At 37.7% G+C, this 27,361-nt stretch overlaps 1 protein-coding gene across 2 annotated transcripts; it reads left to right on the forward strand.

The window, feature by feature from the left end:
* The first annotated feature begins 1,103 nt into the window (after nucleotides 1–1,103).
* Nucleotides 1,104–26,608, forward strand: LOC113025423 (neuroplastin-like). Of its 2 annotated transcripts, none has more exons than XM_026173150.1 (9): nucleotides 1,104–1,725; nucleotides 12,129–12,476; nucleotides 16,887–17,061; nucleotides 18,122–18,216; nucleotides 21,118–21,251; nucleotides 21,625–21,898; nucleotides 25,872–25,881; nucleotides 25,990–26,063; nucleotides 26,156–26,608. In XM_026173150.1, the coding sequence occupies exons 1-8, from the start codon at nucleotides 1,650–1,652 to the stop codon at nucleotides 26,048–26,050; spliced, it is 1,173 nt and encodes a 390-aa protein (XP_026028935.1). In that variant the 5' UTR covers nucleotides 1,104–1,649; the 3' UTR covers nucleotides 26,051–26,063; nucleotides 26,156–26,608. The 2 variants fall into 2 exon arrangements, with proteins under 2 accessions (XP_026028935.1, XP_026028927.1); XM_026173142.1 differs by having other exon boundaries at nucleotides 1,106–1,725; nucleotides 25,860–25,881.
* The last annotated feature ends 753 nt before the right edge of the window (nucleotides 26,609–27,361 follow it).

The following is a 27,361-nucleotide window of genomic DNA, read 5'->3' on the forward strand; positions in this document are numbered from 1 at the left end:
CCCCTCAGGCAAAATGCCACACTTCCACTCTGATTGGTTTTGAACAAAAGAGGGTGTGCCGTCTGCTCTGACATTTCTATAGCTGATTGGGCTTTGTGAAGTTTCAGGTGGGGTTACTTTTTAAATGTGGTCTTCCATGGACAAACTGGAGGGAGGGCTGTAAAGTGGAGGGAAGTTTGTTCTGCAATTGAGCAAAGATTGGCATTTTCCAACAAAACACCCATGAAGGGGTAGCCATATATCCAAGGGCAGGCTTTTACATTGAAGAATCAATTTGCAATCCCCAATTCACACTGCAACAAAACAAAAAGGAAGAGATTTCAAAATGAAAATCATATTCAGCTAAATAAAGGACACATAATTTACCACACATAGCTACAGTTGTTAGTGCTTGAAGTCCTCAAGCGTTTCCCCCATTTGCTACAAGTGTTTGGAATTACAAAAATGGATGCAAGTTGACACTTTTCTCTTTACCTCTACTGACCACGGGAGGTCGCCCATGCAGCGGGACAGCGCAGATTAAGAATAGAAGAGGATTACAGGAGGCCATGTTGAACTTTCAAGGGGATGTGGTACATACAGCTCCAGAGCACCCAGGCTAGGGATGTGATGACATAATTTATAAATGACCTCAGTGAGCTCAAGAGCATCACCATAATCTCCTCACGTTAAAACCTGGCAGTATTTAGGCGCAATGAATAAAGGTCAGGAAAAACACCACTGATAAAAACTAAATTGCTTTCAGCTGATCTTCATATACACCTCAACTTATTTATAAAAAATCAATTATTCATACTCGTGTTATGGCAAGCACTTGACTACTGACCTGTCACTTTATAGGAGACGTTAATTTTGCAAGAGTTATGGAACAGAGTTAGGGAATCATTTAGATTCAGACTGTAAAACAGTTATAGAAATAACTCTGAGAGGGACAAACATCCATTTCTAATGAGACACTATGAACACGAGCACCTGTCATCTCATAGAAATAATAATAATAATAATAAACTGTAATGGCTAAAGAGGCACATAATTACTGTCTGAGTTGCCAACACCATCAATTAGCTACATAGGATGTGATTTTGTGTATTCGTTCACGGTCATAAGCGCACTGGGCACGCGCAGCCTGTCGTTGCTGCCGTCGGTGTCCTACCAGCATCTGTTCCTCTTTTGGTATTAAAAATAGACCGGTGCTGATAACAGACTTATGTTTCGACTGCATCATTTGCCGTCGGGAATCTTTTGTGCGCTACTTTCATTTTAATCACCGAGCCGTGACCGCGAGAGCGCAAATGCGCATCGGTCTGCGCATCTTTGAATCTTCAGAACCACACTGTGGACAATCTCCCTGACATCCAAAGACCTCTCCCCCGCAATCCTACGAGGCTTCTTCGCCGTTTATGGCCGCACATCGGCATCCCTGAGCCGCCGGCCTCGTTCCGGACCTTTCACTCATCGCTGCTCTCAAAAGCTCTCAGAATCAGGGAGACATTTCTACACCAAATTGAAACCGTCCTCGGCTGGCTATTTTTAAAGAACCCGGTGCGATGCTGGGCCCGTCTCTCTAGATCTTGTGATCACTAGCCTGCACGATCTCTCCTCCCACATTCGTCCGATCAAGACCCCGGTACTCTGATCGAGCCCCAACGATGCATCGTAACGCAGTGATGCTGGCTGTGGTCCTTTTGGGGAACTTGATGCTACCTTTCATCTCTGCTCAAAACGGTAAGCAAACAGCTGTGACCATGACATTACTGTTACCATCGCATTGAGGGAAAGTGACTTGGCTTGTGTGAGGACGCGGAGGGAATTGTTTCTAAAGAGGATTTTGAGACCGCGTTAAAGCCATAGTTTCACACCAAGACTGCAATTAGACAGCAACATATATAATTTACTTAATGCCACGTTAACAAACACAAATACGACTGTGTTGACGTTTTTACAATGTTATTTATTGCTGTATTGAGTTTTGTTGGCGTGTTTGTAGGAATAATTTACTGTCGCAGATTATGCTGTGGAATACTAGTAAGTTTTTTTTTAGTTTTTTTTTTTTTACTAAGGTCTAAGATTTGCAGTTTACCTTCACTGCCCACATGAGGTAGTAACCTATGGCTGTCAGTTTTAAGTTTGTTTAGTCAAAGGGGGAATTGGTAGTAAGAGTATGTCAGGCAAGACTAACATGCTCTGGATGCTGATCAAGTGACATTGTCAGCAGCAAACACAGGCAAAAGATTCACCTGATGTGTCTTGTAAACACTGCAAATACCAGGCCCTTCAGTGTCAAAGATGTGACTGAGCTTCTGATTGACTGAAACTGTTCTGTGTTATTCCACATTTTTTTTGCCATGCCAGCATAAATGATCATTTCTTGTGCAAATAATTCTGTCTGTGGGAAATTCTATAGTAAAACAAATAACAGTCCCATTTTTTAACATCAGATCTCCTACCAGATAGCCACAGTAAAATAAATAAATAAAAGTATTTGGCTGATAAGTATCATTTACGAAGAGATGAAAGGATACTTATTTGGCAGTTTTTGAAAAAATCAGTGTCTGTTAATCATAATAAAACTAGCATGACTTGGTTTAAACAAATGTCAGCAACATGCTGTTGGGTGTTCCAGGCTGTCGTCCTCTGATGCAGCATGTCCTGACTCCAAATTCTGTTGAATCACATCACCCAGAGGGTCTCACATATCAGCAGCCATTCATGAAATCAAGGTGGAGTCTTTATATTTTTAATGTTTTTAATGTTTAAGTATTTCTTTAGTAAGCGTGATTATGAAGACAGCATTAAGATGATATACTTCTGGAAACAAAGTGTTTAATCTCATAACTGACTCTTTTACGAATCTGATGTAGCCACATGTCAGAACCCACGTGCTCACAAACGAGTGACACTTAATCTGCTATCACAGAAAACTGTGGCAGAGAATTATGATGCATACTCATAATTTTAATGCTTAACGTCCACCTCGGCTTTGCTGCGGGGGATAATCGAACACCCACTATGCAAGAATTAATATAACATGTGTTTAGATGGTTGTTTGAGAACACTGTGAAAATTCCAGCTCTGTGGTTGCTAATTTTGCAAGTATTTCAGATCGAACATTTTCAACATTAGCTTAGTCTAATCAACATGGGAATAACAGCTTGCACTATTTTTATATAATACAAACAACAAAAATGCTAAAATAAATAAAGTGCTGCAACAAAAATCATGATAGTTTAAAAAAGTGCAAAAACAACCTATGTTTATTTAGCTTGGGGTGGACAGGAGACTCAAATACCAACATAGTTATATAACAAAATTATTACTCAAATTCTTGTCTTTCTTTATTGTTAATTTCTTTGAAGTGCCTGAAGTGAGTGTGCATACTGTGAGGCATTCTCTCATCTCGCTATCTGGAAAATCAAATACACAATAATTCCTCTATTGTTTGACAAAGCTCAAGTAATGTCTTTCCAGACACTTCCTCTGGTCTCTGCCCAGTTTTATTACCCACTCACTGAGGTCCAGTTCACACTACAGAAACACTCACACACACAATAACATCCAGTGGTCAGTGAGAGGCAGAGCTATGCCACTCAGGCTGTCTGTTTCATCTGTATTATGTAGAAATCACAGGTTTGGTAAGTGCAGTGATAAACTACTGTTAATACCAAAGGTAATATTTGCTCACATTGCATGCAAAGGCCATTTAATTTCTCTCACACAGTTCAGATTTAGGGTAATCGGTGCATGGCTTCTTATGCAATCCGAAATTTTCCTGTGATATTACAGAGTTCAGACAGTGATGTGGGGACAATAATAATTATAAGTGCATGAGATGTAATCACTGTATCTAGGAAGCGGAGGGAATTCAAGTCATTTCCTCATTCCCTGGGAAAAGTAGGCCCACATAGGTGCACAGTTTCTGTGACAGAAATTTGGAGGGACTGTAAATAGCATCCGTCCATTCTGCCTCGTTTCTATTTTTACCACCGAGACACAGCACTGAGAACTGTGGCTTTAAGGTCCTTTTGTGAAAGTGAATCCATTAACTCTTAATGGATGGCCTCCTTGTGCACAGCTGCCCGGCCCTCTAAAGAATCACTAGGTGGCTGTGGACTATTTAAGCTGAGAGATGATGTGATCTTGATGCAAAGAAGGTACTGGCTGTTGAGAAGGTAACTAGAGCTGACCTAAGGAAATGCCTTTGCCTCTTACATAATTTCCCCCTACGAATCACGTAGTCTACTCTTTTTTTGTTTTGTTTTTGCATCATCTGTGTTTGCATGAATCAAAACGTGGAGAAGGCATACTAAGATATTTTAAATAATGAACTGATATTATCACTTACATGTTCAAATGTAAACACTGTTTTCTGTCATTGAGGGGCTCAGTTAAGACTGAGCATATATGGCATCGAAGATGGCTTCTTCTTTGGGGTTTACTATCTACGTACAAAGATAGGAATGCTGACAAGCCACACCTAAATGCATTCCAACATGTAAGCAACAACCCTCTCAAAAAATGTAATAATAGTTTTCTTTGTCAATAAGTGACCTTCTTTTTCTGCTTTATGTCACTTAGGCATTATCTTCATCTGAAGCAAACAAAGCATTTTAAGATGGTTCATTTGTGAGTCTGGAAAATATGCTGTGGGACGGAAGCCAAACTCGTACACTGAGTCATGCCTGCCCACTGTGAAATGTGATATGGCCTGTAGTGATTAGGAGCACCATTGCACTTTATTAAACACATTGCAGGCATACAAAATAATGATGCACATCTGTAACACACACTGTGATTAAAAAAGAACAAAACAAAAAAACCCCCCAACATATATATATATATATATATATATATATATATATATATATATATATATATATATATATATATATATATATATATATATATATATATATATATATATATATATATATATATATGTATGTATATATATATATATATATATATATATATATATATATATATATATACCACCCTGCTGTGCATTCAGATTCACTCCTGGCATTTCCGCAGTTTAGCTTCTGGCCTCTGATACTTACTGGTCTCGTAGCTGGGAACAACCCCAGCTATGTGTGCTGCACAAGGACTCAGGGTCAGAGAGAATATTCAATTAGGATGTTACTTTGATTTATGTGGAGCCAAACTTTCTAATGGGCATGAGTGTTTTTCAAGTGATATAGCACAACAGAAAACCTATTAGCTGATTTTCAGCTCACATTTATCGTGACAATAGTTCTAACTAAAAGTACAGTAGGAGACTTGGGAATAGCATTTGTCACCTTGTGTGGTAGACAGTACTTTGAGCACACTAGTGTAGTTCTTATTTCTGGAATTATTGTATTGTTACATCAAATAATTTAAACTCCCTTGCTTTCACTTTTGAGCAGAAGTAGGAAGTGTTTAGTGGTTTTATGGGATTAAAGAATTTTTACCCCCCGCACAAGGTTTATTGGGATTTAAATCTCATTAAACTGTTGCCTCTCGTCTGTGATCCCAATATCAGATTCAAGTGTTACCAGTAGAACTGAAATGGTGAGCCTGAGGCCTACCTTTTCTGAAAACCTAGCTTGCAAGTTTTAATTACAATTATATGTGAGTCAGAAAACATGTATTCTATAACTTGTATACTTTTTACTCAGAAATATGTGAACACTGAAAGAATTTTATTAGCATTTATACATCTTTTTATTCCAGATGTTAGTCCTGACCCTCTAGTAGCTATATACATTTCATGCATATATTCATTTTGGCATATATTAATATTTTAGAGACTCTGAAGCTTTAGTGAAGTGGTTTTAAGAGTAATTCTGTTTACTCTACTGAAGCATCCACAACCAATTAGCAATAGATTTCATATGTAGTAGTTATTTTACCAGACTCGATGTACAGAATTAATATTTGGGTTTTAGCTTTGATTTTCTAACAACCAAGCTTTTTAATGCCATATATTTGCAACAATGATAAAAACAGTTAAGTTTCAGTACTGCTCTTTTCTCAAACATGCTTCTAGCGTTTTAAAGATGAGTTTCATACATACACCACTTCGTGTTTGGTAGGTATTTAAAGCAGGACAACTTTTAGAAGTGGTTACTAGTGATGTAATATGCTGGTCATTTGGTAGGCGTTAGTGTTCAGAAACATGGAATTAGGGTTAATTAAAGTTTTAATGATCTCAGTGAAAAAATACATTCATAAAACCGATCTCATATGTATGTGGAGTCCTCAAATGTAAAGACACTGTTGCTGATCTAGGCATATGGAACTTACGCAATATCATGAGTCCATCTGCTAAGCTGTTATTAATGTTATATCTACAGCAGTCAAGAATAGCCTCTGTGCTGCAAATTTTAGTACCAGGGGATACTATCATTATCAGCTTTTACAATAAAACTGACTACAAGGCATTTCTTTGCTCCACTGAACTTAGGTGAAGTGTTGAAATATGCACCAACGTGAACTGGTGACTTAATTTCAGTTGGGGCCTGAATGGGATACTTCCCGTTTGTCTTGTTAAATGTTTTATTTCTAAATAGTGACTTTATCTAAATATGCACAAACTCACAGACCTGTATTTGATGTTTTTTTTAAATATATTTCTCCATTGCTTATGCTCCATGTTGTGTCCTGCACTTTATTTTAGCTCTGCGTTTTGTAAAACAGTTTTTTTCATTCATCCTACTAGATACCCAAAGCACATAGAAGCTCTTACTTAAGCCTAATCTGATGATCTCTGATGATTGCCTACAGAATTTGCTTGACAAATAGATTCCTGATCTTCCTCACTTGTTTTGTGGCACCTGTGAGGGCAGAACATGTTACAGTTTTATGATTATTTTTGATATTTGGAGATTGGTGACCTTAGCTCACTCTGAGGACGGCTAATCCTCAAATCACCCTGAAATCATATCTAGATTTTCTTTAAAAACTGGTGTTTAGATGATATATTCACACAGTTTTTTAAAATGAAAAAGTGAAAATCAAAATAAGTTATAATGTGACAAACCCAAGAAGTTTCCTGAACTTTAAAAATCCCCTTTTAGGCCACTATTGTGAAAGTTTTCAATTATAACTGACAGGGGATTTCTAAAAATCACCCCGCAGTTCTTCAGCTGAGACACCTGAGTTAGAAAACACAAACACTGCAGTTGTCTTTACTCGCGAGGACGGTCATAGAGCGCTCGTACTCCAGACTCGCGCTGTATTACTGTCTGCGTTTTTTATTTATACAAGCTTGTGTGTGTGTACAAAGATCACAAAGTTATTCTAAGAACTCAGAGCTGAGGTTCCCCCTTTCTAAGTCTGCATGTTCTTATAAAAGAGGAAGGTGTTAGTTGCTTATCACACAAGAGTTCATGTCAAAAGTCACATAGACATTTGCCTAGTCATCAATAAAAGAACACATTTCATGAAGCTGATCACACTATATACAATTTTCTTTTAACAATAACAAAGACAACCAAATACAAACACTGGGTAAAACTATGACACATTTCAAATGACCTGTGTATATATATATATATATATATTTGTCACAGCATCAATCATGTAAAACAAAGTGCTCTCACATTCACAAACTTAAACGCTTGCAAATACACACACGCACACACATTATACATAACTAGTTCATTGGCCCTAGGGGGTTTCCTACCCTGTGCTTTCTCTGTCTGTGTTGTGGGACTGTGGACGGGGATCCAGGTTGTAGGCAGGCAGCTGACTCACTCTCAGGCTGCATGGCGGTGGTGTGGGGCTTGTTGTCAGTTCTCAGGGGAGCTTTCTTCTCTACCTGCATGAAAAGAGCATGTAGGCTTTAATAACTGTGACTTCCATTCAGCTTTAGACAGAGCGTGTTACAGACGACTGTAGGTTATTTTGCGATAGTACTGTACAAATGTCAAATGGAGGTTAAGTAAGCTAAAACATTTGACACTGTAGTTCTATGACATGACGGGTTTCATTATTTTTTTAGTTTGGGATCATTTAAACCATTCAATCATATAAGATTTTGACTTTCCTGATTAAATGAGTAGAATTTGAGGTAATAAAGGTTGTCACAATAACAAACTTTATTTTCCCTGAAGGAAAAAAAAGAATATTTCGACATAGTATCAATTCATATTATTGCCCTGGTCATCCATGCCCACTTGCAGTGGTTCCACTCCCCATCAGTGAGCCCATTCCACAGTTTGAGTCCCACTGCTCATATTTGTTTCATTTAATGTAGTTTTCCTTTGAGGGTATAGCATATAAAAACATCCACAGCTGACTTTGCTGCTGAAAAGCAGACAGCTTAGGTTGTAGCCAGTTATGTCAGTTCAGCCATTTTGTTGGCTTTATAATTTGCAAAAAAGAAAAGAAATTGCAGGTACTGTTATAATGCACAACAACCTGATAAGACATTGGTGTGGGTAAGGGGAGATTGACTGAAATTAGTCACATTTAGCAACAGAGCACGTGAAAATGTACTGTGGTACATGAAAGTATAACTGTGACACAGATACCATCTCAGTTTTCGGAGCTATCTTTAAAACCTACAGACAGAATGTAAATGATACTCTAAAGATTTTTGGAGTAAACATTTCTGCAGTCTCTGCAGACCTTTCAAGTGCCTGAAATATAAGCAGAGCCTTTATTTGCATGCCTTCAGTAGCTGATGAGCAGCATACAGGATCTCTCCTCACAGACGAGTCTACTTCTTGTTAGACTTTTTTGATAGATCATTCCAGATGTCAGGCTGTTATCTACACCATGTTATATTCTGTTTTTTATTTGCATACACTGTGCACAAACAGCAAATCTGACTTTCTAATGTGATGCAAGTTCACCAAGTCCCTTGCACCAAAGTTTGTTTTCAATATTGTGTATTTTGAGGAATTAGACCACACCCAACCTCAGGCAGTATTTGTGTATAATGCATAAAATTAATTTAGACTTATTTTATTCATAAGTTTTGCAATTCTAATGTTGTTTGACTTAACATTAATAAATAACGGTTAAAAAGTTAAGTCATTTCCACATAACTGCAGTTCACACTCTCAGTTTTATATTGTTGGAACTTTAATGTATGTGCATTTTATTTTTAGTTGTGGACAGGCAGAAGTATAAATTTGAAATCATATCCCCCCAGGCTCTCAGCACCTACTTAGTAATATAAATACTGGTTATTATTACATGACTACAACAAAAATGGAATCAGCTTTGCAAAATGTGTTTATCACCAAGCTATCACCAAGCTGCTGAGATCATTCCACCAGTCATACCACCATTCTCTGTCACTTCTCGTCTCCCAACATGATTTGAAATGAATAAGTACCAGCTGGCTGCTTTGCGTTTTGTTTTCACTGCCAGTGTAAGCTCCTTGTTTAAACAACTTGAAAATTGGTCTGCTCATTGGCCTGGTGTTTGTGTAGTTTGTTTCTATGAGTATTTCTCCAGAGTCTCCCTGGGCTTGAATTTAAATTGAGTCGTCAGTTTCTTTACACCTTGGAGGACATTCATTATGTTTTTTTGGTTTTTTTGAGTAGTTATACTGTAATTTTGTGATCTCATGCATGGATGACTCTAGTTGTATGTGTCATGTGACACAGCCGGTTACTGAGAGTGAGATAGTAAGTGTTCAGTTATACTGAAATATTGCTTTAAATGTGTAGGTGGAAAGGCTAGGATTCACCCTGTGGGATAATGTGGTGAGCTTGATGGGCCCAGATGTTTCCAGAGAAAAGAAACAAATGCTAATTACTCTGCATATCTCTAGGCATTGCACATAGTTGTTGCACCTAATATCCCCAGACACATCTCCAGCAGGAAGACTGCATTTTTTTAAAGATTTTTGCTAAATTCTCTTCAAAAATTGTATTTTCTATTAGAAATGTTATTTTCGCTTGGCTTTATGTAACCAGGGAGTTGTTGGGTAGCACCCTTGAAATCATTTCATTAAATTAAATTAATAATTTCTTAAAACATTGATAATTTTTCCTTTAAACTAACAGCCCTGAAAAATGCTTTGTGTTTTGGCATTATACAAATGGACTTTTTACTCATTCACCTGTTAGTTAAACCTTAAATCAAATATTTTAAATGAAATATTAGTGGATTTATTGTGGGGGTGAATACTGCAGTTACACTCCTTCCTTGGGCTTCTACAAGCTTATCTGTTCGTGCGCCTAAGATACATAACTTTGAGGAGGACAGACAGATCTAGGAGGGCCTGTAAGCCGTTGTATTTAGACACAACAAACAGTCTAGCACTCGGGAGACCTAAGGCTTTTCATTCCCATTTCCTGTACCAGAATTGAGGGCAGTGTTAAGGCAGCGTATTTTTCTAATGATTTAAGCACGTGTGGTTTACAGCTGACAAAGCTATAGGGCCAGCAGAGAACAGTGTCTGTGGCCCAGGTGATTTGTCATTAAATCGGGTTCATTAAGTCTGCCAGTGTTTTGCTGGGCTAACTACTGACATGGAACAGGGTTGTGAATCAGGCACAGATCCATGCCTATGGATGCCATGGGTGGATTATGGAATTTTTTGTGAAATTCACCATATTTCATGTTTCGTATATAACACACAAAGACAGTCAGGCAGTCTGTCTGAGCGGTAGACTTGGGAGATCGCATACCAGTATTGGAGAGATGAGGGCATATTCAAGTTTCACATTACGATGGAAAAGCTAGTTGAACTCAGACTGTGTTATACCGCTGTGACCATATGTGAATTTTGAAAACCTGCTCTTAAAGTCTAGCTTATCCAAAATGTAAGCAGCCTGACCTAATTTCTAGCATTAGCAGGAAGAGCTGATATGGATGAAAAGAGATTATAATGCATACATACAGTTACATTTATTTAGGACAATTTTGGTGAAGTACTTTACATAGGCAATATGAAAATTGACAAAGGCAGATCTTTTATTTATTACTTTCCATGCTAAATGTTTACAAAATACAAAAAAAAAAATCATTTCATTTACAAGCATTAGTGCTTGTTGCATTGCTAAGAGTGGAGCACACACAATCTGACGTATATTCAATTTCCTCCTACAGTTCAGTGGCATACATGTTTTGTGAACTGGTGTAAATACCCTCTGAGTGTGAAAGGGGGTGTGAATATGTTTGTCTGTCTCTATGTGTTAGCCCTGTGACAGACTGGCTGCACCTCACCTCTCAGCCAACATGTGCTGGGATAGACTCCAGCAACCTATGATCCTAAAAAAAAGATCAGTGATTTTGGAAAACAAATCGATGGTTATAGGAAACTGATATTTTTATTTATTCATGATACTTGTCTAACTAACAAGCTAAAATCTTTGTTGGAGGTAATAACTGCATGCAACGGTTAAATCTCCAATATTTTGTTATTTCGTTTGAGAGTTCAACAGTTAAATATCATTTCTTCCTCTGACAGGGTGGCATGAAAAGTGAGTTCAAGGTAAACCTTTCTTGATCATTGCGTTTGAAAAATCTGTTTTGGATTTGTTACAGTGTTTGCATTCAGTAGTACCAAATACATATAACATGATATTTTCACCTTAATGTTGTCAAATAGGTGTGATGCCCTGACTACTAGGACACAATAGCTGAAAATAGAGTTAGGTCATTGTTCAATTGGCAAACAAGCCATTAAAAAAACGATTAAGGTACATGGCACTAGGTGAACAGTTCCCCTTCTCTATATCTTGTGTCTATGGACTGCATTTAATGTACTGATGTTGTCTTTTTGTTCAAGAATATACACATGAAAGGTACATCCCATATCTTCGTATGGTTACGTGTGAAAGAGACAAAAAGAAAAGGCAAACAAGATATCAAGCACTATTTGCAGCTGGCACTGTTTTGCGACTGGTTGACTATGACTTTGTGTGACAGTTGGCCTTAAGTGGGCCAGGGAACCTTGACGTTGAATGGACTGGATTTACAGAATCATTAACCTTTTTTAACCTATCAATAATTTCAGGCTTGCTGCTTTTTGATTTGCCTTTAATCATCCTCTCTTTTGTTTATATGTTCTCTGATCCTATTAATTTCCTTCTCTTTTCCTTGGCCTTTCCATGCCTTCCTTCTGCTCTAACCCTCTTCTACCCTTTCCTTCCCTGCCATCCTGATACGCTTTTCCTCTCTAGCTGGGTTTGTCAAGTCTCCACTCTCAGAGACTAAGCTTACAGGAGACACCTTTGAGCTGTACTGCGAGGTGGTCGGTTACCCCACTCCAGAGATCCAGTGGTGGTATGCTGAGGTCAACCGAGCTGACTCCTTCAAGCAGCTGTGGGACGGAGCCCGCAAACGTCGGGTATCTATCAACACAGCCTACGGCACCAATGGAGTCAGTGTGCTCGGTATCACACGCCTCACACTGGAGGACTCTGGGACCTATGAATGTCGGGCAAGCAACGACCCCAGGCGCAATGACCTCCGACAAAACCCAGCCATCACTTGGATCCGCGCCCAGGCCACCATTTCGGTGCTACAGAGTGAGTGGTCTATGTCCCATAGTATCTAGATGGTCAACAAACTACAAATCCCCACTCCCAACCACTCAAGGCTGTTAAAACCTCTCAAGAGCTCACCCTCACTGCAACAGTCACTGGCCAGGCTTGAAAAAAATGAAAAAAAAAAAACCCAACATTATTCAAATTCCTTTCTTAACTTGATTTATAACTTTCTAACTCTTAACAGAAAAAAAATTTCAAATTGTATAAATGGCTTTCTTTTTGTGTTTTGTTTTCATTAATATTAAATTAGATTTGGTAAATATTTCTGTTCTCTTTCTGTTCACTAGATTCCCTGTCTTTCCAAAATCCATTGAGCATCTTGTTGTAAATAACCACAAACCCAGGAACTTTACCCAGTCTCAATCTGCATTTTCTTCTTTCTACCCGCAGCAAACCTTTGTTCTTACTGTCTCATTTGTCCTTTTACAATATTTTGATCATTATCTATTTCTCTGTATCCTAATTCCGACCCATTTCCTATTCCTAAATTTATTTGTGATACTTATTGCTTTAACATTAAGCTGTGTCTCTTACATTGTGTGGCTTGTTTTGTTTACTTCAAAGACCTGCCTGCTAAATGCAGTGGAAATCTAGCGGTGCTTTGAAGTAATGGTGCTTTTCTTTTGGCTTTCTCACTCTGGGCACGGTGCAAATGGGACTGAAAGAAGACACAAGGAGGGCTCTGCTAAGGTGTAAAACAGTGATTCCTGCTGTCAACTCCTTCCTGATAAAAGCAAACATTTTCTGCTTTCAAATTTGTGTGTGGTAATCCAATAAAGGATGGAAATGTAAGGGAGCTGTGCATGTCTCTCTCCAGATGAGACAGACTTAACTTGTACACAACAGCCCCTCTGGACCTCCCTGTGCAATGTGTTACCTTGTGCCTTCTCAGCCATGAAGAGTGTGACTGTGAATCAGTAATGACATTATATCCTTTAACCCTCTACTCAATTCACTCAAACAGTCATACAAACTGAGTTTTAACTGGACCCTTCTATCCTGTGCATGCTTCAGTGCTCTGCCCACTAGAGCACAGGGACATGTGGAATGTTGTTAGTCACAGTGAAGCTATCGGAAAAGTTTAGATGAGTCTGATTTTTGCTGGCTCTTCTGATTGGACTGACATATTTTGATTCACGTGTGAGTGCTATTTGTTAGGATTGGGGCTGATTTAATTTACGCCCTCATTCAAAATGGTGAAAAGGGCACTAGGGTTGTGGTTAGCAGTTCACTTGGGTTATTTGCATGTTATTTTCTCTCCAAATCCTTCAGGTCCTAAATATATTCTGTCATTACTGAGGAGTAAATGTTTTATCCATATACATGTAGTATGCAAATATTACATGTATATTACAGGCTATACATTATAGCCTAGCAATAGTTTGTCACTCAGGAAATGTGCAACAGTCTGGTTGTCTTGTTTATTTTGGTCCCTTTTTCCCTTAATTTACTTTGTTAATGTGCATCACTCCAGAGAATATGCCAAAAAGATCTAAATATGTAAATATATATGCAGTATTTGATTTCAGCTACAAGGCTTTTTTTAATTACTGAAAAAAACGAAATCTACTGCAGATACATTTGTTATTGTGTATGTGCCTAATTAACATGTGTTTAAAGTGATACTGTACCCAAAGCTATGAAACACTCAAATATTTTTTGGGTTCATAACAAATGAATAGCCATTTGGGAAATATTGATGCCACCCATGTGACTATGATGAATGCTACAGCCAGTTAGCTTAGCTTCAAATGGAAACAAAAGCAGAAAGGCTAAAGCTGACACCTGCTTCCAAGTTCACATAAAAAGGCAGTAACTGCAACCTCATCAATTAACTGAGTGTGTTTACAAAACTAGTTATTGGTAGATAATCTTTATGCTTGGCAGCTGTCTGTAGCTTCATATATTTTACACCAACATGAAAGTGGTTTGTATGTTCTCATTTGATTCTCAATGAGAAAGCGAATGAGTATATATCCCAAAATGCTGTTCTTTAACTGTGACTTACATTGCAATTCATGTAACTTACAAACCCAATAGTAAAGTTTGTCACATTGGGAAAAATATCAGAATATCTGGAACCCCCCCGCACACACACACACACACACCAAAATATGGCTAAATACATCAGTTTTGCATTATAAAGGACTTACTCTGCTGGAGTGGCTTGAGCATAAAAGCTGCATAAAAATACTTTTTTGTTTTTATAATTTTGACCACTACCAATTCAAATTAAAGTTTTTTTTTTCCTCTAAAAAAACAAAACAAAATACAAAACATAAATCTTTTCCATAGCATTTCAACGGTTGAGTGTTTCATACTCAGATAGCTTCACATAGATCTTGTGTGGAGTATCACTAAAGCTAACTACACACAACAAATCTCACTGGATTTTGAGCGCAGACATACTGTACACCCAGAAAGCAAGGTAGCATCCTAACTGTCATAATGGTACGAATTGCAAAGAGATATTATTATTGTTATTATTATTATTATTATTATTATTGTTATTGAGTTCTTAAGAGCATTTAGCTCCACCACATGCTCAGAATGTGGTTTTCCTTGACGGTGCACCTTTCCTGTTTTAATATGCTACAAAGAAGTTATGAGGCCTGCCCTGCTCTTTAAAATGACACAACACAACTGTGACACAGCCACTGCTAAGTTGATTAGTATGTCTAAGCTGTTAAGATTATTTGATTTAATAAATCTTGGCAAACTCCAAAGCTACTTAAAAATTAAAACAGATCTGTCAAGTATCTGCCAATCAGTTTGATCTAACCATCCAACCTCAAAGTAGCACTGTATTAGAGTAGCTGCCAGAGGAAAAGACTAGGTTTTGTGATTTGGTTACATTCTGGTATGACAATATATTATCCAGTAGTTACCAGATTTTAAGTAGTGACAAGGTGTCCTACAAACAACCTCTGGTTAAATTGCCTGTGGACCATTGTGCTGTGTTTGCTAAATGTTAATTTATGTACCTCATGTTGTGCGTTTGTACGCATGACTCGAACATACTATTAATAGTTCATGTGGCTCTGCTTGGTGGGGGAGAGAGAGAGATAAGGGGGGAGGGGAGAGACTTCCCCTTAGCTATTGAGTGTACAGGATTACAGCAAGAGGGTACCACAAATGCTAACAGAAGTCAATTGCTAGTCTCAGTAGCCCTTCTTTCCCCTCTCTCTCCTTTTGCCTTGCTAGTGGCCTTGCAGAAGCAGCCAGTAGTAGGATTATGATGCTTCTCCTCTCTGCTCCTCCCCTCGGGGGCTCCATTGTTGCCATGGTTGGCCAGCCCGGGAGGAGGAGGAGGAGGGGCAGTGGAGAGGAAGCTTCTCGCTCACTACTCAAGGCAGAGCAAAGGGCACCTCGCTCTCAGATGACACCTTCCCTGATTGTCCTTGAAGAATTGACCCTGGTATTGTTTGGTAACCAGTGTGGTTAGCTATTTAAACGTCTACATATACATTCAGCTCCATAATGTCAAAAGGTCTGTTCACTTATGTAAATTATTATCTCCGATGTCTCATTTGTAAGACTGTAGATCACAATTAACTGAAAAATGTGGCCTCATGTCATATGTTACACTTCCATAATTAAGCATATATGGTTAATGCAAACCATCTAATTATGTATATATTTTTTCCTGTGGATATGGGTTAGGTTACAAGCTCAGCAAAGTTTAAGAGGCTAATAGCTGCAACAGCTCTTAAAAAAACAGTCATACTAAGGGTTACCTCTAGAAAAAGTCAAGTTTAAGAATAGGTTAATCATGAAGCACAAACAGTTTATAACACTACTGGCCCGAGAACACTCACTGTCGATCATTAATCTGATTTTTTTTTTTCAGTGATGAAGTGTCTAAACTTTTGTGCAATGCACAAGTTATGTTTTGTGATTACATGCTGGTTATGATTGAGGCCCCTGATCATCAGGTACATATAATGTGATGATGTTTTCAGACAAGTTGGCAGTAGTTTAATCAGGAATTTGGGTGGTACACCATCCAGCTTTATAATTAACCTTACTGCAGATGTCAGTTAAAACGTGTCCGTGTTAGTAGAACACAGTGTGACAGCCACAATTCAAATTTTACCTTGGTAGATCAGTTAAGCCTTCATTTTACTGCTTAAAACAAATGAAACATTCAGGTAGTACTGTGGATAATTGCTATACACAAGATTAATATTATACGCAGAGCATCCTGGTGGTTTCATGTCCTATTATGCTTTTTGTTTATTTGTTATGTGAACTTCACTTCATAGACACCCTCCTACACAGATCATATAAAAACAGAATACAGCCTACAGCAAGTACAGCATGGGAGGAAGGATAGAAACAGATTTGAGCCTTATGTTCTGGGATAAGGTTTGACTCTCTGTCTTCCAGAACCAAAGATCAATGCCTCTGATCAGACCATCTTAACAGCAGACACCTCTAGTAAACAAGTTATCCTGCAGTGTAACCTCACCACTGCCCATACACGCCACAAGGAAAGCTTCTGGATGAAAAATGGACAGGATATCCCCAACACACGGACGGAACAGAAGGACACAATATACAGGTGACACAAAGATTTTCCTCCTAGTTCCAAGTTGGACGTGCAGCGTAGGAGAGAATAGGTAATGAGATTAAGTGATTTCGTTAATGTAAAGTAAATGAGAATTCACCTACAAATTATCTAAATGATTCATGTAACCTGAAGGTTATTATTCCAGTAAAAACAGTGCCAAGTTAATCTCGCCTTGTCATATTTGTCTCTGTAGGGGACTTGAGCAGTGCTTGAAGAGCAGCACCTTGCAAAGCCAAAGTCTTACGCTAATTAGGGTCTAAGCCTGAAAGGTGACTGTTGTACAGAGTTTCAGTTGTAAACCACAGTGTAGTGACATTTCCTGTCCTACAAAAAACAGTCAGTGTGACTGTTTGTGATGAGTTTCTGTGGAAAAAGAAGAGACAGGAACTACATTAAAATTAAAATGTACATACAGTCTTACTCAAAAATACAAAGAGACAGTATTAATTATTCTCAATTTAACTTGAGAATCCAGGTAATTCAGACTTCTGTATGTGCTTGTTTTCAAATATTTTACAATTACTTATTGAAACCTGGGTTGAAATTCATTTCTGACTTCCCATTTAAAGCTTATCACTGCGTTAAATCAATCTTAAATCATATCTCTGCGTTTATTTAGAAATGAAAAAGTGAAACCTTTATTATAGCCTAAAGTACCAACTAGTTGTTGCTTCCTGTTGTCACACAGTATAATCATTGGAGCACAAAGCTACTGTCGCCCCCAAAGACATACCACAGACTCTCTCTAGCCACAAGATAAGACCAATTGGTCACTTCCTTGTCACATTACATCAGTAATACACTGAAGAGTACAGCTAAAATGCCTATGGTGCCCTTCTCTGCAGTATGCAGAGCTGCTGTTCCGTAATATAACAGCATAATGCCAACATTTGTCTCCAATGGCCTTCTGGGCTTTTACTGCTGGAGTTCAGTAAACTAATTATTAAAGTTAACCTGGAATTATTTTACATTACTTGACTGCTTAAAGTGTAAGTTACTGGTAAGTGACTGGTGGTATGGAATAATTGGTTTTGTTATATTTTTGTTGCAGAATCAACAAGCCGCGTGCTGACGATTCTGGGGAATACATGTGTGTTTACACATTTGACACGGCACCAAATGCCAACGCTACGATTGAAGTAAAAGGTATGATTTCTACATGTCATAAAACAAGTCAGTAAGACAAGAATAAGATTGCTTGATGTTAGCAAACATGATATGATTGAATAATGTTAGCTGACTTCCTCCCTGGTGTATTCAGATTTTGAGAAAGCACTGACATTTTAGCTCACTGCATGATGACATGGTAATGCCATTTGTGGTTTCCCATTGAGAGATGGGGGAGTGAATGTAACCTAAAAACATTAACCACCTAAAGCTCTGTAAAGAGAGCCCAAGTTTACGAAGGTGTTTGCATTCATCCAGTGCAGTCGTGATGACAGGGAGTATTCCTGAGGCTGCTGTCAGTCTTGGCTTTCACTGAGACAACACTCTAGAAAAATGGACAGGCACTGCACATGCTCTCCAAAACATGCAAATCACAAAGCCCACTTGGAGGCATCCTTATATACAGTTCACTAAAAAACTGGTTAATATTATTGTTTTTTTTTTTTGTTTGTTTTGAGGGTTTTTTTTTGGATGGAATCAACAGTAGAGAAAATTATGAAAATGAACTAGGTCATTAGACGTAACAGCAGGAAAGCTAACCAGAGAACAACTGTGTTGCTTTCATTCAAGCTGACAGTGAAGCCATCAACTTGAATAAAGGATTGAGTAAGGGCAAGTGAAACCCTCTTCAAGAGAAGCTTGCCTGTGTGTAGTGCTTAAGCCAATTTGCTGTGGCATGGCTATGGTGCATACTGAGCATGCCCTGCCTCTTACTCTGTGGCTGTCTTAAAGCGCTGCCTGATTGCATAACATGGATGATGACCGTGTGTGTTCTGCTTGCACTGGATCGTGAGATGATGGGACACATCACTATTCAAACTGAAGTGTCCTAGCCATCACTGGACTGCAGGCCTCTGACTTTTGAAGCTTGCTATCTGTCCTGGAAGAAAAATCAGTGGGCTGATGAAAAGACTTCATCATATGCTCATTATTATTATTTTTTCCATTCAATTTTCAGATATATCTTAAACAGCCAAACATTTTGGTGTCCAGTGTGAGTACCATTGCTGGATAAAGAATTTTCTTCAGTTCTTAACTGTTTTTGTGATTTTCTAGAGGTGTTTGAGATCTCTTGTGACCCAGGTAGCAAGCCCACTGTTAAGCAAGCCAGCTTTGCACTGCACTACTGGCAGCAGTTCACTGAGATCCCTCGCCTACAGTGTCCTTGGCACACTCATCCTTGCAGGACTCAGCTCAGAGGCAACAGATGGAGGGTTCTGTGATGTTGTAGGATTAAGGCTCTGAATCCGGTCCCAGCCATCTCTGTGGCAGGAGTAGAGTTTATTGTCTGTGACACTAAGCTTACCACAGATACATATTTGGTACCTCGTATTTCACAAATTTCCTTAAATTCTAAGCACATTTCTCCTATGAAATGTCTTAATTTGAATCCTGATCCCTTTCCTCAAGAGAAATTGACAATGCAGAAATCGAGAGTCACAATCTGTGCTGTAGGTAAAATTATAATTAGAAAGCGAACTAAAGAAAGATTTAAAACTATTTAACATCTACTATCCTGACCAACTTTTAACATTTTTCTATGACCTTGCTCTTTCTAACACAGACCTCTCGCGTTCATGTGTTACCTGTGTCTAGCACACAGAGATTAATAATCACAGTCAGGAGTGTGAAATGGAGGTTTCTGTCTGTTTTTGCACCACTCCGAGGGCTGTCTCTGTGCTGTCAGTCACTGACATAATACAGTCAGGATAAGGCACAAATGAGCATAACCACTCCCCTGCTGAGGGAGCACGTGTGCTCCATAATTAGAGTGGGATGATGTCACAGAAGAGCTCAGACCCCTCCTGCTCCATCCATGCGCAGCTGAAAAATGCTCACTCCAGGCCTCTCTTATCCTGCTTAATTGCATGGAAGGAATCATTGTAATTTTTGAGGATTAGTGAAAGAAAAAAAAGGAACAGCTATTTTCTTGATGCTGTGGAGAGTTAAAAGGAGAGTTCATGTTTCACCTTTTAGAAAGACTTCTTTTCATATATCAGTATGACTTGGCACGTGTTGCAGTGCTTTATGGCATATGCCTGAATTTATTAAGCTCATAACCCCTGTTTAATTTTCATTATCAGTTAATTCATTAGTCAGAGCCAATTTGCACATTTTTTTGTGGAATTCACTGAAGAGTTTTTTGAATGGAAACATCTGGAGGCACTCATATCATACTGATAACACTGTTCCTTTATGAATTATATCCTACTGCTTTTTATCTGCTCCAATGTGATATTCTCTAATGCGTGTTTGGGAGTAGAGTACATGCTTACAAAATAACTAAACATCAAAAATGGCACTTCTTGATAAAAGCTGTATTTCTTTGCAAACCTCTATTCTACTGAGTGAAATGCTATTTTGCACATAGGGTTTATTTTATTGCAATGTTTGCCCAGCTGAAGAGTCACAGGTGGTTAGTTTGTTTCCATATTTAGGCTGAAAGGGTGTGAGATACATTTTCCAGTGTCTTAACAACATTTTTAATCATAAAAAAATCTAAATCCACAACGTTTTGATTGCATGGCAATGTTGTGTATGAAAAAAAAAAGAGTAATCAAAAGAGTTAACTGGCAAATATATTGCAGATAACCATTTACCTTAGCATACCAGATCAACCGCTACTTAAGGAGAAAAATGCAAGCTTGAAATGTAAAATACAAAGTGATGTAAGACTTTTTTTCCCCAAATGTCTTCCTGTAATCTTTCAGAAAATTTCAGAAGAAACTGAAGGAATTAATCCAATCTTAGAGTACACTAGCCTCTAAATACCCAAATAGGAATCTATGTAATCCTCATTTATGCCATCTGGTAGAGGTTTAAATGTTGCATTGAATGTCTTACATCAATATTGTTTTTTAATTTATATGACCTTTTCAGCAAAACCGGATATCACTGGCCACAAGCGAAGTGAAAACAAAAATGAGGGGGAGAATGCAACGCTTTACTGCAAGTCTGTCGGTTACCCACATCCCACCTGGACATGGCGTAAGATGGATGGAAAATCCCCAATGGTATATAAATATATGTATACATATATATTGCATCTTTATAAAAATGATATATTTTTTGGACAGAGAGAGGGAAGGGACATGTAGCAAAGGGTCCCAGGTCGGATTTCAACCCAGGCCGCCGCTCTCCAGCCATGGAGCGTGTGGTTGCCTGCGGACCCACTGAGCTAAACTGGCATCGCTATATATTGCATAATTTTTAAAATGATAAAAATTGACTGAGAAACAGACCGACAGGTTTAAGAACGATGAGAAAGTTATTATAAATATAATATAAATGCAAATATATAAAGGTACAACAGGTATGCACGATAGGTAGGTTTTTGGACATGCTTGCAGTTCAACTAAATTAAATGGTCATTATGTTTCAATGCAGGAGCTTGACAACTCGACTGGGCGAATCTTCATCACCAATAGAGACAATTACACAGAGCTCAACATACTAAACCTGGATATTAACACGGATCCTGGAATATATGAATGCAATGCCACTAATGCAATTGGAAATAATGCTCAGACTACAATTCTTCGAGTCCGCAGCCATCTTGCACCACTTTGGCCTTTTCTGGGTGTTCTGGCAGAAATTATAATCCTAGTAGTCATCATCGTTGTGTATGAGAAACGCAAGAGGCCAGACGACATCATCGATGGTAAGACAACATTTGCTTTTCTAATGGCAGTAAGAATCCATAAGTAACTAGTAATATAGATACCGCATTATTTACATTCACAGTGCAACTCTGCAATTTAAAACCTGTGAGACATTTGTGTTGTTGCTTTAAAAATACCAGTAAATCAGAAGATCAGTAAAATTTCCCCATATATTTTAAGAAATGTAAAATAGTTCAAATTTTTTCAAATTCAAATTTTATTTGTCACACACACACAACCACACACAGTATGACATGGGGGTGAAATGCTTGTAGCTGTACAATGCCCGACCATTAAATGACAGAAGAAAAGTTTTACAATATTTACAATTTACTACAAAATTTACAAATTAACTTAGGAATTTACAGTAAAGAATGTGCAAATAGTAGAAGAGATTATGAATTATAGGATTATAGGAAATGTGTGGTGGCGCGTGTGGTGATGTGTGTGAGAGTCCAGTCTTATAGTGACGTGTGTGGGAGAGTCCAGTCCTACACCTGGTTCAGGGCCCGAATAGCCTGGGGGAAGAAGCTCCTCCTCATTCTCTCTGTTTTGGCCTTAAGGGAGCGGAAGTGCTTCCCAGACCTCAACAGTGAGAAGAGTCCATTGTTGGGATGGGAGAGGTCCATCATAATCTTCCTAGCTTTGGACTTGCACCGCTTGGTGCAAATGGACAGCAGGTCAGGGATCTCTGATTGAATGATGCGTGAATGATTGAATGAGTTGCAATAGGGTCAAAAGTCATCGACAATGGATTGCACCCAATTTTAAGTTACTGGAACAAGGAGACTTTCAAACATGATGTTGCATTTGCTGTCAGATGGGATCTAGCTGATTTGCCTCCTTGCTCTTGAGTGGTGTAACAAACGGAGAATGGAAGAACATATAAGGATTATATTAAGTTGGCACATGGAAATATGGCATAAATCCACATGTAAACAACAGAGGGGGGGCAGAGGGAGGGCACAACTCACTTCAGATAGTTGGCTATTAGTGTACTGTTCTCATGGCAAACATTTGCTTGTGAAGGCAGAATACAGGAGTTCATAAACATGTAAGGTAATCAATCCATTATCAGTCCCACAGTATATCTTAACTGGTTAATTCTTGTCCCCTTCCCCTTCTTTCCAAATGGCAACATAATCTAAATGGGTGGTAAGTGAGAGATCCTGCATGACATTTTTTTTCTGTCATTTTGAATGTTTTTACAAGCCTACTGTCCATCCCAAAATATCATGATGCTTGATGCAGTTTTGAAATTTTACCACAGTCAGTGAAGTTGAACTTATACAAAGTCATGGTAAAATAAAATAAACAGATAAATAAGTCTTATCCATTTCCATTAGGCTTATTAGTTCGACAGGCAACAATTCTTTTTTAATGGATATGGAATCTGTTTTGTATGTCTCTAAAGAGCAATTATTTGTAATCAAAGTAAAAGCCCAATCAGAATGATTGGAATCATACAATGTACATTACAAGCATATCTAAACAATTTATATATAGCCAAGTTTGAATGTTGTACTATCAAACAAAAGACTATTATGCGTATGTCTGGTGTGGTGTGGAAAATTTAATTCCACACCATATATATATATATATATATATATAGTACCCCATAAATAAGATAATTTGAAATAGAAAAAAGCTTCTCCTGTTTCAGCTGACAGGCAGAACTGCTTGATAATAATTTGTCAAGATGACAAAGTCTGCAAAGCTCAAAGGGATCGTCAGTCACCACGGGTTCTGTCTGACCTCTACTCATGTAGATTTGTCTTCTTTTCATTTTTAAATAAGGCAAGAACACAAAAAAAGTTCAATGCCTCAACAGTTTCCCTGTTTATGTGAATCAAACCAGCTGGGTACCCCAGTTCTATGTTACACACAGACTAAACAAATATTGCTTCTGGGTACATCCCACTTTTTATTGACATAGTATGAACAAAATTAGATTTACCAAATAAAATGCGCAAGCAATAGTTAGAAAATAAGCCAACTTGATTAAATTTACATATATTAAAGTGTTTTTCAAAGTCTTGATTCTGTGAAGACAAAGTCACATAGAAAGTGTTGTGTGACAGGCTTATGTATTAATCCTTAGATGGGGTCCAAAACAGTATTTGTTGATGCATTTAAGAATATTTTTTTATGTCTCAGTTGCATATATAAAAATAACCAAATGTTTTAAAATGACATACTATTAGGAGTTTATTTCTTTAACAAACTAGAATCTGTTATATTGTGCTTAGTAATTAGAGAAGTAGAAAAAGCACGAAAATATTTCATTTTCCTAAAGTACAAACTCATAGCACATAAGAGATATGCAACTAAACCACAAGTCTAAGTAAGCTCTGTGCACAGCCTCTAGTTTGGTTTCATCTACTGGAAAATGAAGCGATTAAGGTAGATTATATTTGCCATGTTTATGCCATTCAAATCAGGAATGAGGACTTCCAGCTCACGATACACAGCCTTTTCTAAAATCTCCTTTTAGCATCCCATATTCCCAGAGGTTGCACACAGACAGGTTTTGGCCCCTGTCTGTGTGCATTATGAATTCTGGTCTCTTGATGGCTGAGCTGTTTGAACACTTTTTTCACTACACAGCCAAAGGCTCTGATGCAGGCTGACATTTCTATCCTATGTTTCGAAACCAGCTGCTAAAATTACAGATTATGCTGTGTGATTATTTGCTAAATAACAGCCCACTTTATGTCACGAAACAAATGTTGTGATATGAACCCATATCTATTTTCTTAGGTTTAAAAATGACACTTCAACAGACTTGATGTGTTACCATGATTATTAATCTCACACAGTAAAAATCTGTCATTTGTTATTGCATTTGTGCTTGCAAAGCTGTAATAGTAAACATAGCTTTTGTGGTGTATACATATGAGGTGTTAAAACAGTGTTATATGCTGGCAGTTGTTCCTCCTTTAAGTACTCCCAGAACCATGTTGTTGTCTAACATTAGATCTGCCATAATTTGCTCCATTTTAATGCCATGGAATGTTGCTAATGCTGCTAATCTCAGACTTATAACTGCATGGAAAATCTCTCACTGTGACTGGCTACTTACCTGTTAACACATTTCATCTGAATGCAAAGCACCAACCCCAAGGCTGTGGAACTAACTTTTCACTCAACCCAAATTATTTTTCACAAGTTCCTCTTCTTTTGGTATTTTTTATTGTTACAATGTGGTCTACTTTACTATGTTTTACTGCACTGCCTTAAAATGAATTTTGGCAATTTTGTATGACTGACACAATTATTTTACAAAAATATATACTGCCATAAAATCTATGTTCTACTTCTTGGATTGGATAGACTCTCTATATGCTGACAGACGGGTTAAAGAAGGCGCATGATTTTTCTTTTTGCCAAATCAGCTACACTATCACGCTCATGTACCAGGCCCCTTCAAAATCACTATGAAATCGCTGAGTGTAATTAAAAGATGGCTTTAAGTGAGCCATCTGCAATCCTCCTACACATATGCTCAGCCTGAGATGAACAGGAACCCCATGAGATTCAGATGGCGTGTGAGGTTAAGTTTACAGTGTTGGGTGTTAAAGATGCTCTTTAAGGGGCAATTCCTTGGTTTTAATTCACATTTCAGTTTTGCTACTTCAATTATGTCATTGCTGACCAAGCACACATTAATGTCCAGAAACACTTTTAATGTAAGAAGCTACTTATTGCACAAAGCATATACATGCATATGAAATTCAAGCAGTTAAGCAGGTGATGCCCATATCTAACTTTCAGTGTCTTATCAGTGCATGATTCTGTCATAAAGGCTTTTAGCTGTCTTCCTGCATTTTCTGAACTTTTAACATTTTTTTTTTACTATAGCGATATGAAGAAACATGCCAGTTTTTTTGTTTTTGTTTTGATCTCGCATTTAACTTCTCTGTGCCATTTTTGTCTTCTTCTCTCCTCTACCCCTCAAAGATGATGAACCAGTTGGGCAAATGTAAGTAAACAAGTATCTTTATTGCCACAAATATAATTCATATGGGGATACTGTGATCTGCATGCCCATTACCTTTATGCCACTAAATTGTAAGTGCTTCTTTCCTAGGAAAACAAATTCAACAAACAACCACAAGGACAAAAACATTCGCCAGAGGAATACGAAATAAGCAATTTACTCAAGTAAGACACTGTTGTAGAGGATTGGGGCTAAATATAGAACCCACTGTGAGGATTATCCATAGTCACGCCTTCTCTTGAATTTCTCTCCGCAGATGAGATGGCTAAACTGCATTTTTTTGACTACGTGAAGGTGTCAGAGGTGGATGGAGCTCTGGGCAGTTTTGAAAAAAGCATATCTTGTCTCATTTTATGAGAAACAATATCAGCATAACACTGGCAACAAAAAGAACATAATGGCTGTCTTAAGCATGCCTTATTCAGTCTTAAGTGGAGATTTCAGGATGAAGAATAATGACTAAAACCACCACAGAGGTGTACACATTTTTAATGTGCTGTTGATGTCTCCTTTCTTGATTTTATCATGTCCTCAAATGAGGTGATCCCTTTTGTATTACATATCATGTACAATGCATGCAAGATAATTACAACGCAATAGGATACTCAGAATAGACATTTTCTGTTGTTATCCCTCGTGTGGCTTTTTTGCATCCAAAATTACCTTTTTTATGGAGTCATCCTTGCATATACATATACACACACACACACACACATATATATATATATATATATATATGTATATATATATATATATATATATATATATATATATATATATATATATATATATATATATATATATATATATATATATATATATATATATATATATATATATATATATATATATATATATTTTATTCTTGAAAATTTGTACAGCATATCATGGTCATTTAACTATATTTGATTTGTGACAAGATGTCTACTTTTAACAGAACTTTTATTGTGAAGCAAGGGCTTCAATGTCTGAAGCAATGACTTCAATGACTGGCAGTATTTAAATTTAAATGAGAGTGCTTACAGAAAATGACTACTGTGTGTCTAACTATCTTAACAAAAATAATATACGTATTATTTTTATTTCCTTTCCAGAGTAACTTAGGTGTCTTGTATATGTTGAAGTATGAGTGTTCAAATGATAGGAAAGGTGTAAAAAAAAATATTTTTTTTATAATTCCCAATTTCATTAACTGATTTTTATTTTGTTCCTCTCTTTAACTGTATAGCATGGCTATAATCCTATGCAATATGTATTCTTAAATAGATATATGGAGGGCAGTTTGTTTTACTCAGTGAAGCTTTAATATTGTGGGATCACTTGGAAGCTGGCATAGCAAAATTCACTGCTGTAGCTGCATGACTCCTCTTTCAATACAATGTATCCATGTGTGGTGCAGTGGAAATGGACCTGCATTAAGGTGGGAACGAGGGACCAGAGTACATAGCCACGATCAAACATA

The sequence above is a fragment of the Astatotilapia calliptera genome, chromosome 1, assembly GCF_900246225.1.
Source record: "Astatotilapia calliptera chromosome 1, fAstCal1.2, whole genome shotgun sequence".
NCBI lineage: Eukaryota > Metazoa > Chordata > Actinopteri > Cichliformes > Cichlidae > Astatotilapia > Astatotilapia calliptera.

Coding starts and splice junctions, on each gene's coding strand:
- LOC113025423 (XM_026173142.1), top strand. CDS start 1,650: ATGCATCGTAACGCAGTGATGCTGGCTGTGGTCCTTTTGGGGAACTTG. Junction 17,062..18,121: donor CAGAAGGACACAATATACAG/GTGACACAAAGA, acceptor TTTTTGTTGCAG/AATCAACAAGCCGCGTGCTG. Junction 21,252..21,624: donor TGGATGGAAAATCCCCAATG/GTATATAAATAT, acceptor GTTTCAATGCAG/GAGCTTGACAACTCGACTGG.